The sequence below is a fragment of the Apus apus genome, chromosome 3, assembly GCF_020740795.1.
Source record: "Apus apus isolate bApuApu2 chromosome 3, bApuApu2.pri.cur, whole genome shotgun sequence".
NCBI classification, from domain to species: Eukaryota; Metazoa; Chordata; class Aves; order Apodiformes; family Apodidae; genus Apus; species Apus apus.
The window spans coordinates 95,709,881-95,725,193 of NC_067284.1; the positions used below are offsets into that span (position 1 = coordinate 95,709,881).

Consider the following 15,313-nt stretch of genomic DNA (forward strand, 5'->3'; position numbering starts at 1 on the left):
CCAAGGTTATATATATGTAACTGTCTGGGAAATGAGTCAAAATTCAGTAGAAAAAGAACTCTCTGGGCTGTTGCAATAAGCTGCCTGAACTAGTGTAAGTCAGCATTTTACATCTCATGTATGTTTGTGTGCATACTTGTATACAGGACAGTGTCTTCACCTTTGATGCACCACTCTTTTCCAGTCCCTCGTATGAGGGGAGAATTCCGGGATGTTGTTCTAGCAATTTGACTATTACTCTGCTGGTGTTGGGTTTTTAATTTTTGAACTTCCGTTTAAGTTCTCAGAGATGTATCACCACTCTACAGTCAAAAGCTTGCTGATAAAACTGAGTGCCTAAAAGACCTCGTTACCTATATGGCAAAGGCAAGCAGTTCTGAAGGACATTCCCTCTGCTGTAGCTCATGAGTAGTTTGTATAACCTGAAATACGGTGTGCTTCTATTTAGGGGTGGGAGCAGCAGAGCTTTGGTAGCTGAAGGAAGAGCAAAGGCAGTTTCATGCAGCACAAGCACTGTGGAGCCACCACTTGTGGGAGGTTAGAGAATGAAGTAACCTGATTTGCAGACTTAACAGTAAACTTTATCTTGGGGGTCAGTCCCATTTTTGTACGTTGATGTTTTGAAAATTTTACCTAACGTATGTAATGACATCTCTGTGGAGGATGATACAAAAGCAGCCAATGTATTGCTCTATTTTTGGTTAATACCAGCTTACCATGTGAGAGATCCATGATAAAGAGCTTGACATTTGCTGGCTTTTTGATACATGAACAAATAGTTTTTCTGAAATACTTTGATTACATGCAATCTGTCTCTGAATAATTCAGTAAAGTAACTTTCAGCTTATGAATTGTTTCATATATAAGGTCTGAGATGAGCTGAAAAAACAGGACCAAATTTACAATTTAGACCCCCAGTTGTTCAGACAGCTGCTTTTGAAAATCCCACCTGGAGTCTGAGACTGCTAAGGGTTAAAACTATTCTGTTTTCCCCACCCCACTATGAAGAAATCTCTTTCTTCTCTCCTGTAAGTACAGATGACCTCTCTACCTTGCATGCCACACTAGGTGTAGTAGGATCTTCTCTGTCTTCACCTTTAGTGTGCCACGCTTTTCTAGTCCTTCATACAAGTCCACTTCTTTTTTTCACTTGCTTTCACTTTGGCTTTTCACCTTCCTTTTCCCTCACCTTCCCCCTCCCAAAAACCCTAAAACCAAAAAAAAACCAAAAAAGTTGGAGAGTCTCCTCCCACTGGCTGGAGTCCCCACTTGCAAGAAAGGGAGATCTTGGTTATAGGTCTGCCTTATTTGATAAGACAGCAGTGGTGGTGTTACTGTTAGAAAATTAGGAGTTAGAATATTAATTTTAGGAGTGGTTTCAGAGATGTGGATTGAGGTTTCTTATAGGCTAGACTAAATGGCTTTGTCTGACAAAGTCTGTTTTATCCTCCTGTGACATTCCAAGCTGAACCTCAATACACCTCTTGGTGCATTAGCTTACTTCTCCCCAAAGTTTTTCCCTATGGTACAGAATGCAGTGCACTATGGAGAGCTGTAAAATGGCTCTGGGACTGGTCGAGGTAAACCAGTGCCAGAATGGCTCTCTGCCCACCCTGACTAATCCTGCAGAGAGCCCTGCACTAAGCCAGCTCTGCTGCTTCCTGGTATTACAATGGCATAGCTCTGTGTGGAGTTGGATGCATGCACCAGCTAGTTCGGAGGTAGCTGGGTGTCTCTGGAGGTAGCTAGGTGGTGGACAGGCTGGATTGATAGGCCAAGGCCAGTTGTTTGAGATCCAGCAAGGCCAAGTGCCAGGTCCTGCATTTCAGCCACAACAGCCCCATGCAATGCTACAGGCTTGGGGAAGAGTGGTTGGAAAGCTGCCCAGCAGAAAAGGACCTGGGGGTGCTGGTTGACAGCTGACTCAACATGAGCCAGCAGTGTGCCCAGGTGGCCAAGAAGGCCAACAGCATCCTGGCCTTTATCAGGAATAGTGTGGCCAGCAGGAGTAGGGAAGTGATGCTGCTCCTGTACTCAGCACTAGTGAGGCTGCACCTTGAGTACCATGTTCAGTTCTGGGCTCTTCAATACAAGAAGGACATTGAGGTGCTGAAATATGTTCAGAGGAGAGCTGCCAAGCTGGTGAAGGGTCTAGAGAACAAGTCATATGAGTAGCAGCTGAGGGAACTGGGGTTGTTCAGTCTAAAGAAAAGGAGGCTGAGGGAAGATCTCATTGCCCTCTACAACTACCTGAAAGGAGGTTATAGGGAGGTGAGTCTTGGCCTCTTCCCCCAAGTATATAATGATAGGACCAGAGTAAATGGCCTGAAGTTGTGGCTGGGGAGGTTTAAATTAAATATTAGGAAGACTTTCTATAATGAAAGAGTGGTCAGGCACTGGAACAGCCTGCCCAGGGAGGTGGTTGAGTCACCACCCTTGGAGGTATGCAGGAAACATGTAGATGTGGCACTTCAGGGTGTACTCTAGTGGCCAAGGTTGTGGGAGTTTTTTGTGGGTGGTTTTTGGTGGGGTGTGTTTTGGGTTTTTTGTTTGGTTGGTTTTTGTGTTGATGGTTGGACTTGATGATCTCAGAGGTCCTTTCCAACCATGATGATTCTGTGATTCTAATATAGTTTTGCATTTCCTGGATGTAGACATAAGTGTCTAACTATCTACTTTAATTAGTGCCTGATTAGCACCAGTATTGTATTTTCCCCATGTGACTGTCTCCTTCTCTACGTGTCTAAATCTGTCCAGGACATCATATGGTGTTACTCTGTTAACTGTCTAAACAAATGTAGTTTCTAATGGGTCTGCTGTGTGAAAGCTCATGTTCACACATTGCTACTTCTGCCTTTCCATTAGTAGTTTCGGCAGATGAATGCAGGCATTAGACTGCTATTGAAAAATCAATACAGAGAGGACACAAAGTCAAAGGGAACTCAGGTAGTGGAGGTTTCTGAGTGGGTATTTATAAAAGGAAAGGATTGATCATCAAGACTGTGCATTATACAACATCCTCTTGTACCTCTAGCTTCAACTGCCTCTCCTGAATGATACACATGTGATTAAAAATGAAATAGTCTTAGTTGAATTCTCTTGTTACCCATTTTCTGAGAAAATTAAGCAAACAAAGAAAACCAGTAGTGTCAGAAGTTAAGACAGCTCTGTGAATAGCAGTTTGTAGGAGATAGCCAGCAATTGCCAGGGATTCATATAAACACCTTTTGATAAATCCATCATACTCTGAGTGATGTTGATACACCATGCTCATGTAATTCCAAATACCCTTTCAATTACAAATTATAAATACCTCTTCTGAAGTGAACCTGCTCCATCAGAGTGTCACTAAGTTGTATGTATCTGACAAACAAATATATATTTCCCTGTCTTCAGATATTTACTGTCATATTTTTCCCAGGGATGTATTTCTGAACCTTCCACAAAGCACAGAAATTAATACAACCCACTGGCAGAGAGCTGCAATTCCAATTCAGTCAAGGCAGTTGATACTTGCAAGCATTCTATATGCATGAGAGTATGGTGCACCCTTATTTGATCTCCATCAAATTATTAACTGTTGCTGAATAAAGCCTACATAGTTGCCATCATTTACTCTGTTATGCTCTGAACCCTTTCTTAATCTGAGAGTGCTGGAGGAATCTAAAGCTGTGATCTTTCACGGGTGCTTTTCAGATGACATTACATTATTCTGTTGTACCTGTAAACCTTTACTCAGTGAAGTCTTGCATTTAAATCTCCTCTGTCTTTACTGTCTTATGAAAATTAGGGCCCAGGCTGTATTTTACCCCTTCCTAGTTGCTTACACCTTTGCAAACTGCCTCTTCTGAAATATGCCCCACGGGGGAATTCTGCTTAATGAAAATTTATTTAGATAATTTGTTTAGAAAATATCAACAAAAGTGTTCAGATGTTTCTAAGAATAAGAGAAAGATGTTTTGCCTATGTTAGAAACAAAATCCTGCCACTGCAAAAAGATGAAATTGTACTGCATCTGTTCCTTGGAGCACTGGTGTTCTGTTTCTAAGGCGTGTGGATTTTTGCTGTTCCCATGGAAGACTAGAGATCTCTGTGTAACCTCAGATTATGTGGGCACAGTAAAAGAGAGCTGCAGCAGCCTGGCACATACATTCCCAAACAAGATACTAGTGACATGGGCTCCAAATCATGAGTGCACAGCCCAGCTGGCAAGATATTACATCCAGGCTGGCTGAACAGGAAAACTGACTAACCAGGGGGTAACCCATGCTGACATGGCCAGGCAGGTATTGCTAATGAGAGCTGCCAGACACACAATCTTCACGTGCTCTTTACCTTGCTTATCGAAGTTTCTGAAACTATCCATTTGGAGTTACAAATCAGCTCTGAAGTCTCTAGCACAGCATCGATATGGACCTACTTAGAAATTTTGAACAGCTTTTTCTCCACTCCTTTCACCGTACAGAGCATGCTGTTCCAGCCCTGGGAATGCACCTCTGTGCTCACCATGTCCTACTTGTGGGAACTGTTGCAGCCGGGAAGGGGATTCAGTCTGACCAAAAGCTGGGCTGGGACTGGATGAGGTCATGGAAGGATTTGGATCTTGGTCCAAAACAGATTTGGACCAAGAACCTGGAGCTGAGACTAGATCTAGGAGAGGAGGAAAAAAGAGAGTGGGACAAGGTCAAGGCAGGCAGAGGATGAGGACTGCTGCAGTGAACACCACTCTGAAAATGATTGATTCTGTGTCTGCTAGCACCACGGCACTCCTAAATGGTGTCAAGCAGATTACTTGATGTACAGGTGGTCACCGAATGCTCTTTTTATGCTTGATGTTCAGTCTGAGAGCCTGGGGTCTGATTTGTAGAAGTAGTTAGCATTCACAGCTGCATCTGAAGTCAAAGGGAGCTATACCTGGCATGTACAAAGTGCTGCATAACACAAGTATTTCACCAAGGCAAACCCTAGTCATCTCAAGGCTGACAACCAAAATTAATAGATGCATTTAACCTTAAACTCTCTATGTGTCTCATTTCCCAATCAGTAAAATGGTGATATTAGCTACATCTCATGAAAGTAATTCATAAGCATTCATCATATGCTCAAGGTACTGTAACAATTAATGCTGTAGAAAATCCTCCTATGACCCTAATAATTCCACATTACAAGCAGGATTTAAATGGCTTTAAACAAAGCTCGGGGACATATGTAGAACAAATAGATTAAAAAAACCCTGAAAAGCTGCACACACAGTGAACAATGTCTGTCCCATGCACTGTATAAGGAAGCAGTCCCCTGAAAAAAACAATTTTCTCCAGTTCTGTCTCCAGACCTTTCACTGTCAGGCCCCCTGAATCAGGACACATTTTTTTAAGCCTAAGAAGGAAAAGGGTGATTGCTTTTTAATTTTTGACCTGGAGAGTTAGACTTGGATCATGATTTCCCACTTTTCTCCCAAACCACACTGGGTAGAACTTGCTGTTGCTTAGAAATGAAAAGTCTAGTGTCATCCCTTGAGCAGGATCTTGAGGAAGGCCTCTTTTCCATCTAGGTCCATAAAGCAAAATGGTGAACTGGCAATACCATCCCAAGCCCTCCTCCCTCCACTGCTGCACAGACAACGCAGCCCCATGACAGAATGAAATATATTTCTACTTCAGACAATGAAGACAATAGCTCAAAAAAAGCCATCAGGACATATTGGGGACATATGTTGTGTAAAGAGGATGAAGCTTTTCAACAGCTCAGCGCTAACGCCATGCACCCTATGCATAGTGGGAAGCTGTTCTCGAGGAAAAACAGCATGATCAAGTAGTTACAGACTGTATCGTAAGACATATGTACACGGGGGTCAAATTAAGGTTGCATGAGCAATCCTAATTTTGTAATTTCCGTACTTGTGTCTAAAGCCTGGTCCCCTGTACACCACAACCCCACTTTAATCACCCCAGCAAAGCTGCAACAAGAAGAGTGATCCCTCGCTTCCCCCATGGCTGATGTTACACTGTGTTAACCTTGTCTAAATCACCCTAATACCAAACCTTTTTACTGCTATCATTCATGACTGTGAGGAAAGATACGGCAGTCCTCGCGCGGCGTGTGGGCCGCTGGGGCCCCGGGGAGATGAGACCCCTCACCCAGGTCCCGGCGGGGTGTCCCCAGCCCTGCCCCAGCGGGAGAAGTGCAGCTGAGGGGCAGGATTTTGGACAAGGCGGGCCCAACCACTGCTCCCCGCGGGGCCGGCTGTGAAGGCAGACCCCTGCGGCCCGGGGACAAGGAGAAACCCTGCCGCAGCCCTGCCCCACGGCTACCGGCCCCACTCACCGCGGCCCCGGAGGGGGGCGGGCCGGCCGGGGCGGGGCGGGGCAGGTGGGGCTAGCCGGCCGGGGCAGGTGGGGCAGGGCAGGTGGGGCGGGGTGGGGCGGGGCGGCCGGGGCAGGTGGGGCAGGTGGGGCGGGGCGGCCGGGGCAGGTGGGGCAGGTGGGGCGGGGCGGCCGGGGCAGGTGGGGCAGGTGGGGCGGGGCGGCCGGGGCGGGCCCCGCAGCAGCCAGGCCGAGGGGCGGCGGCGCCCGGCGGCGCCCGCAGGGGTCGCTGGCGCGGAGGCAGCGGTCGCGCCGCGGGGCTCGGGGCCCGGGCGGGCCGGGGCTCGCTGGGGTGGGCGGGTGGCGGGGCTCGGGGCCCGGGCGGCCGGGGGGCAGCCGGGGGGCGGCGGGGCCGGGCGGCGCGCACAAGTCGGCCGCGAGTTGCAGTGGGTCGGCGGCGGAGCGCTGGCTGTAACTTGACACCCGAGCAAGAGGCCGAGCGGAGAGAGGCAGCGAGAGCGGCGGCGGAGGAGGAGAGGAGCCCCAGGGAGCGGGATGGTGACCACCTCCTTCCCCACCCCTTAGCGGCGCTCCGCAGCAGCCGCCGCCGCAGCGCCGGGGACTCGCCTGCCGCGGGCAGCCGGCGATGGAGACGGGACGTGTTCCCTGAGCTCCCGGGAACTTTCCCCGCCGTGGGCAGCCGGAGCCGAGCAGGCGGATGGAGGATGCGCTTTCCCCGGCGGGCTGCGTGAGCCGGCGGCGGCGAAGGGGAGGATGAAGAAGAAGCAGCAGCACGGCGGCGGGGACTGCCCGGCGCCCCGGCCCCCCGCGGCGGCGGGAGGGGGCCCGGGCCAGGGCGGGGGCTGGAAGAGGCGGCGGCCCCTCTCGCTGCTGCCCTTCCTTTCGCTGCGCGACTACGGCTTCTGCATGGCCGCCCTGCTGCTCTTCTGCCTGGGCTCCCTCTTCTACCAGCTCAACGGGGGCCCCCCGCACTTTCTGTTGGACCTGCGGCACTATCTGGGTAAGGGCGCCTGGCGGAGACTTGTTGCGGCTCCTCCTTGCCCCCGGGGCCGCGGGGCTGGGGCCTCCCTCCGGGCTTGCGGGGCTGGGGGCAGCCGCGGGACTCCAGGGCTTGGCGGGATTCGCGGGGCCGGGGCTGCCTGGCCGGGACGGGCAGGCGGGACGCGGGGCGGTGAGGTCTGACACCGAGGTGGGAAGGGCCGGCGCGCCCCGGCAGCGGCGCGCAGGGGTGCGCCCTGTCGGAAGTTCATCTCGGCGAAAGGTCGAGTCCCCGTGAGACGCGTCCTCAGACCGAGGCAGCTTTGCAGCCGGGGCTGGCTCTTTGTCTGCCCGCTGACCGTGGCAGAGCGCGGTCTGCCGGCTGCTTCTTGCCGTCAGGTGGGGTCTGAGGGGAGAGGAGAGCCGCGGGCAGCCGCGGGCCGCAGGGCGGGGAGCTCCGGCGCGGCCGTCCCGGCCTGTCAGCGCCCGCCCGGGTGGCCGAGGGGCTGTGCCGGGGGGGGGGGGGGGGGAACACGACACGGCGTTACAGGTGACTCGTGGCAGGAGGTACTGTTTTCAAGTAAGAGCGAGCAAACAGAATACCCCCAAACAAACCAAACGCATCTACTTTGTGAGCCGAGTATCCACCCACGTGCAGCGGATTGGCGTCAGGAGAGAGCGGTGTGCGAGCGGGGTGAGAGCAGCCCGGGAGCAGCCCCGGCGCTGGCCCCGGCGCTCGGCCACCGGCTGAGCCCCGCGCCCTGGCCTGCGGTCCTCACCCTCGTGCTGACCACAAGTTTTGCACGTGGTTTTCCTTTGTGCCCATTTTCCACATCGCTAAGTGTTGCTTCCCTGTGTAACAGAAAGGTCGTGAAAAAGAGTGTTTTGTGAGGTCATGTAAGTACCAGAGACTGGCAAGGCTAGTTCAAATAGGGAACAAGAACTAGGGAGTTCTCTATATGGGAGGATTACTATAGAACAATTAGCTACTCTGTGTTATTTGTCTATGAAGGTGAGAGAAGGGCAATCCGTGAGAGACTGTTGTGTTGCATACAAAAGTATAGTACTTGTATTTCGGAAAAAATAAGTTGAAAATCCGTATCTGGCTTTATGAATATCTTGTGAAGACAGCTGGGAGGGTGGATATGTGTTGCTTTTCTTTCGGGGAAAACTATCCCATGTTTTCAGTTAACTTGGTGAGAGGGTACAAAGAGGACAGAGCCAGGCCTTTGTGGGACAAGAGGCAACAGACACAAGTTGTGACAGGGCAAATTCCAATGAGATGTTAGGGGGGAAAAAAGTGTCAGTGTGAGGGTGGTCAGACTTTGAAACAGGGTACCCAAGGAGGGTGAGATAACCTTGCAGATAATCAGCTGGACAAGGCACTGAGCAACCCAAGTTAATTTGTCCCTATTTTGTTGGAGCGATAGGACCAGTTGAACAGAAGTATCTTCCAGTTCATATTGTTCTGTGATTCTGCTGTAACTGGAAGAAAAAAAATCAGTAGAAATTCAAGTGAAAACAGGAGAAGACACCCTTTGAATATGACTTCCCAAACAGAATAGAGTGTTGCCTTTTTAGCTTGGGTTTTAATGATTTTTTTTCCTTCCTTTAATGTTACGATTAGGAAGAAATTCCTCCACTGAAGAGGAAACGGACACATTTTCCACCAAGGTAGAAGCAGATTTTGCTTACAATTGATTGAGTTTTTAATTAGATCAAGCACAGATCTCTGTTTTTCAGGTGAAAGTTGATGTCAGTTTTTTAAATTTTAGTTTTAATCAAGGATGTACGTTGCTCGGCTTGTGTAGTAAGAGACTGTGAGAAACACTTTGTTATGCAGCTTCTCAGTTTGTGGCCTTTTTGCTTTTGAGGGATCTGGGAAATAAAACTAGGATCTACTACCTTAGCTGATCTAGCCAGCAGTTGTGTCTCTGCTGGAAAATCTTCTGAGGCCTGTACATGAAAGGCTTGGAAACCACTGTGTCTTGGTTAAAGGGTCATGATCATTTTTGTGGAAGTGCAGAAGAGCCTTTATTGTGTGTGTTTGAACATGATGAGCCTCTGGGGTAGGAGTGCAGTCTTTGAAAATAGTTTGGGGTTTTTTTTTGAGTTTTGGCTACTCTCAGGAAAAAGTAGACTGATCTGTTAATATCTAACCATTAATGAAACTCTGCACTTGTTATAGCAATTAGTTGAGGAGCTTCCTCTCTGTGCCTGGGTCACCTGGGATATTGAGAAGACAAAGACTTGTCTAGCATCCTGCAGCAGGCCAGTGGCTGAGAGGGAAGCAGAGTCCTAGTGGCTGGAATCCTAGGCACCACTATGCAAGCTGTGCTGCTGCCTATGCAGAGAGGTGGAACATCTTTTGCCTGGATGCTAAGGTGCATGTTAGTGAGCTTTTTTCTAAAGTTATTTTATACTTCCTCGATGTACTGTTTCACTTGAGCTGTCAAAGGGTATCCATCGGAATGACACGGCTAAAGACTTTTGTTTTACTGAGTGTAGGTTTTGCAAGAATGGTGCATACTCGTTGGGGTACCCAACTTGCAAGGTTTGCAAATTTATGACCGATTTTTTTTGTAAGTTTGCATGTTTTCCAGGGGACTAACAGCAGTTTTTGGAGGAATAGCTATTGGACATCCAGTCCAGCTAATTACCAAAGGCCTTCATTTTTGTGTGTGTCTTTTACACAACAGTTGAACTAGTCGAGTTCCATGACATTTAAAAATTAAACTTTTTTCCCCCCTGAAGCCACAGACTTGGTGTACAAGCAACTCTTTCCTTCAGTCCTTCCAACCCACAATTTATGGTGTTAAAATTTAAATCCCCAAGCAGAAAGGAACAGTTCATGTGCAAACTATGTTTGCAATGTGTGAATTTTGCAAGCACCCTTACTGCATTTAAATCTACATGAACCAAGAAGGACCAGAGGGAAAATTGATTTCTGTGTTTAACTACTTTGTGGCACTTCCACAACGTGGGAAGGGGTCATCTTGTCTGACTTCCAGTTTTTTATTTGCTTTGCAAGTTTCAGTGCATTGCTTGTGATTAGTTACATTACACTGGAGGGAATACTTGGATGTTTTTTTACCTTGGGACTTGAAAGGATGTTCACAAGTAACAACACAAAACTTCAGTAGCGATCGGGGTAGAACTCACACCTGCATCAGGCAGGTGTGTGCATAAAAGAAAATCTAGGCAGCATGAAAACACTCAAGTTGATAAACTTTCTTTTTGCTCTTAAGCCTGAACCACACTGAGGAGGAGGAATAAATTTATTTTCTAAGAAATTGTGTGAAGATTCACTAGTTCTATGAACTTTCCTTTGGTGGTAGTACAGATGAATATATTTGTAGAATATTCAGACTATTAATTTGTTTTTCTCCTGGACCAACTTCTCTGGTGTCCTGTCCATAGGTATCTCCCTTTTTGTTTCATTGTCATACTGACTGTGGAGAATCTTTCAGAAAGACATTATGGCACCTTGTAGGGAAGAAGGTAGTTATATCCAGTATTTCTACTTTGCATTGCAAAACTCTAGCAGAGTCATATGGAACAAATGAGAGTAGATAAGTAGATACAAGGCTGTGCTTCCTTATTTGTCCCCTTCTGACTTCAAGCTCATAATAGTTCAGAAGACAGAAAGGTCTGTGGAAATCTAATGGTTTCTGCTCTCAGTTCTGGCTGTGATTCACAGAAACACATCTCAAGTTTCACACTGTAGTCATCCCATCAGGATAGATCTAGAGCCGTGGTTTTCAGCGTGTAATTGGTGAGGGCATTGGCATTAGTGGTTTACTTCTAAAGAATCTGTGGAAGATTCTTAAAAGCGTGGCTGTTGCCAGTAGGCTTAAATTGGCTGTATGGAGGTGCATACCAGTCCCAGACTGTCTATGAGCACAAAAACCCCCAGAATATTTAAAAACTGCCAGGCTTTCCAGTAATAAACTGGAGAATTGGGCCTTGCACAACATCTATGAGGTCTTGCTTCTTGATTCTGCCAAGGTAATCCTGGCTCACTATTCAAAAACCAGCTCCAGCAGTGGGAGGAAGTGAGAAGAGTCTTCCCTCAGATGAGTAAGACAGAAATCATAAATCTTGGACAGCCCTGTGGCTTTTGGGGAACACACTGGGGACTCTGTTCTCCAGCAACTGCAGTGGTTTTACACTGCTTTATTCTTCCCCACTTTGGCTTATGATATATACATGCTTCAGAATACAGAAATGAGTATTTCCAAAGGCTGGTAGCAACCCTCTAATGGCCAATAAAAGTAAAAACAACAAAACCAAAACACTTTTAATCTTCAGTAGTTGCAGTGCAAACTTGTTGTTCGTGTCAATCGAAGCATTTCCCCTGTTGAACTTCCCAAGAGCCTGCCCACAAGTACACTGGTTTGATTGCGTGAGGAAATTGCCTTTGCTGTGGCTTCCTATGCAAAACTAAAGACTTGGGTGGGCAATTTTTCAGACAATCTCTTAATTAGTCCCTGCTCTCAGTCATCATGCTACTGAAAGCTCTCAGGTATTATGGCCAGCTGGACTTCATAGGTTCAAAGTTATCACAACAACAGCTATGTTTATTTTGGACACATGGGGGAAAATAACCATAATTCTGTCAAATGGAAGAAGTAGAAAGAAGTGTATTTGAGGAGGTTGTAACTTTCAAAATATTTAAAACTAAACACAAAGTGAAGCTTTTTTCTTTTTTTAATTGAGATAGTATCAATTTGCTTTACTTCAATAGGGTGTTTTGAGATTGGCTTTTGCTTTTTTTTTTGTGAGGTGTTGTTTTTTTCTTCTGAAGTATCTGGCTTTTTCCTGGTAAGGTGTTAACAGAGGGTTAAAAAGAAAAGCTGACTCTCCAAGGTAAACAGGGAAAGTGACTAGCAATGTTCTAATACACAAATTTTATTACTCAGCTGTAGAAGGGAAGGTGGGAAACAGCAGTTGGGGATTTTGGAGGGGAGTTAGGGTTGGGGTTTTTATTCTGGTAATATTGCATTTATATCTAAAGTGATAGAAAGCAGGTCTTTTCAGGGCAAACTTGTCTAAATAATAAAAGCAGTTAGGATGTTCTTCCATACTTTAAACTACTTTGCTTTTTCTCTTGCTTCTCAGGGGATTGTTTAGTTCCATTGCACACGGAACATAATACATTTTAAAATTAATTACCTTTGTAAGGAGCTGAAAGGTCAGTTTAGAAGCTGGTTCCTGAAGCCCTGAAATGAGAGAGTCTGAACCAACATGACAAGTCTGTAGCTATGTCCTTTATTAATAAACTTTTCTGTCCTCCTTGGACTTCCTAATTTTGCTTTTGTGAATGTGATTAAGTATTAACTTTTAGATAAAGTATGTTTGGACTATCCACTTACTTTGTAAGCCCTCAAGTTGTAAGTGAGCTTTCCTGAAGATAAAAGATGTGCCTCATCTCCAGGAAGCTTTTGTTACAAGGTTGCATGACTTGCTCATTGCTCATGGCTTGTCTGATTGTAAGATTAACAAAGCTCTACCTAACACAAGATGCTGTCAAAAGGATCCTCTGTGGAGAACCAGAATGCATCTCGTTTTATAACTGACTTGAGCATTTTCCCTTCAAAAAGATGAAGTGGTCACTGGACCATAAAACACTGTGTACAGTGAATTCATAGCAAAAAATAAGATTATGTGTATGTGTTGTGATGATACTCTAAACATAGTTGGAAAACTGGGCAGCATTTATTCAGAGATGTATTTTCTGCTTTCAAAATCAAACTCCAGTTTGTGAATCGGGTGTTGTGTATATGAAACTGTAAACATTTTTCTGTTTTGTATTATCAACTTTGTTGACAAAAGATTTAAAGGATTCATTCAGTTATTGATGAAAGGAAATATGACTACAGCTTTTTAAAAAATGTATTTGCTTTGGTTTCCTTTCAGGTTATATGACAGTAGGATGTATACACCTGTGACAGGTCAAGTCTATTGGTTAAATGGGATGCTCTACTTAGGCATAGGGAGATGAGGGATGCTTCAGTTCCCTGCCCTGACAGACTTCATGTTGCACTGAACAAGTTGTGTGTTAATTCTCTCTGCAGTTAATCCCCTTTTGTCCAAACATTTTGAAGATAAATGTGTAACAGAAGTCACAGTTGTTATAGCCATAGAAATACTTAAACGAAAAATATACTTGTGGTAAATCCTATTACTGGGAAGGGATTTTGGCCATGTCAAAGAGATAAGGTGGATGGAGAGTGTTAGAAGGGAGCTCTTGTGTAGGCTGAGGCTGCCAGTGGTCCAGCTACTTTTCTTTCAAGGGTATCACCACTGTCCATTTTACACAGTCTCTGTGCAGTTTTACTTCAGAATTTATTGCTGTAATTTCCAGAGCCTCATCAAAGGGCATCAATTTTTATATGCCCTCATATAGAAGATTCACGTCCAGGACAATGTAGCCAGGACACTTACTTCTTTTTTGCAGTGGTGCTGCTTAGACTTAATTTTCAAAAATGAAAGTAAAAATACTGGGGTTTGAAGCTTTGTTCACCCAAAGGGAGTGGCAAGCACTTTGTGCTCTCTCAGAGAATACTCGGCCAAAGCAAATTGTGGCTGTCATGGCAGGAGAAAGTGGTTGATGCAGTGATCCTCATATTTTCATTCAAAACTGGGGAGAAGGAAGATTGCTTTTGCTTAAACTTTGAGAAAGAACAATCAGCATTAAAGGCTGCCATAAAGGGAGATTCTCTAGCAAAAGTAACTGATACAAAATCTTTAACACTTCGTGTTCTGTGGGGAAAATAAAAGCTGTCTAATTTTTTTTTTTCCTTAACCTCCAGTAAAGGATCTGAGATGAACATCTGTGCTAGGTCTGCTGCACTGACTAGTGCTAAAACTGTTTTGAAATCAATAGTGTGTGTCAAAATCAGCAGTGACAGTAAGTGGAGGTTTTTAATTTGTTGTTTAAGTCTGTATGTTCAATGTTTGTTAAACATACAATGAAGGTATAATAGAGGGACTTGATTTTGACGTCATTTTTAGTTGGAGTGCTCTTAAAATGGTGGAACAGGTCAAATAAGATTCTATGTCTGTTCTGACACAAAAACTTGAAACAGTAAACGCAATGGGATGAAACAAAAAAGAGCAACACACCTATTTTTCATATCTCATATTTTTCCAATATCCTCTTCTACCCCCTGTTTACAGCTGGCATTCTGTTCTTTCTCCCCCACCCTCCTCTTCTGATCCCACAATTTAAATTAATGTATTAATAATAATGTTTCTAATGTCTTGTGTCTAGTAAGAAACTGGAATTACTGAAATTTCTTGAATGTGTTTTGTATGATAATCACCCCTTTTTTTTTTTTTACATAAATGTTGGTCACTTTGGGCACAGAAAAGAGCCCTTGTTTCTGTGTTGTTATCATAGCCTCATGTGAAACTACTTGCATTTTTTTTAGCTTCTGACTCCTGACCTATTCAAGAAGAGTACTGCTAGTGCACTTGTCTTTGCACTGCCCCTCTGTGCAAAGACAAGTTTGCAGGTGAGATGTAAGGGTTAACACTTTCATGTTGGACTGGGGAGAAAAGTCTGTTTCTAGGTGTTGGTTTTTTTGGAAGTTGTGACTTTGCACCTGCTGCTGAGCTGCTCTGAGTGCTGTTTGAAACTTGTATGCTGTGAAAGGGAGCCCTGTGTGCTTCCGCCCTTCTGAGTGCAGCCAAGGGGGTGAATAGCCACTCTGTGTGCTCATGTGAGTGTGTATGAACACACTTTCCAAAATAAACTACTGCATTGTTGTTCAGGGCAGATAATTTTTAAGGATGTATTTACAGTCATTTCTAATTGGATTGTCTTTTCTGAAGAATAGGGTGGATGGAGAATGTCTCCTAATCCCCCTTCTCTGCTGTTGCACTCTTGGAGCAGTAAGTTTTGGACCCAGGGCTGGTGCAGTTCCAGGGACTGTGCATTCTTACCGTGGGGACAAGAAATGAAGGATAATCACGTTGAAATTAGTGAGAATTAGTGAGAATCTTTT

General features: G+C 45.6%; 1 protein-coding gene across 3 annotated transcripts in view; it reads left to right on the forward strand.

Moving 5' to 3' along the window:
* Nucleotides 1-6,931: 6,931 nt before the first annotated feature.
* Nucleotides 6,932-15,313, forward strand: part of UST (uronyl 2-sulfotransferase) — a 151,746-nt gene continuing 143,364 nt past the window's right edge. Inside the window, exon 1 of one of the 3 annotated variants that reach the window (XM_051613543.1) lies at nt 6,932-7,323. In XM_051613543.1, the coding sequence (XP_051469503.1) occupies nt 7,077-7,323 (247 nt within the window). In that variant the 5' untranslated portion in view covers nt 6,932-7,076. The remainder of the gene's footprint in view (nt 7,324-15,313) is intronic. The other 2 variants (XM_051613542.1, XM_051613544.1) reach the window with 2 other exon arrangements.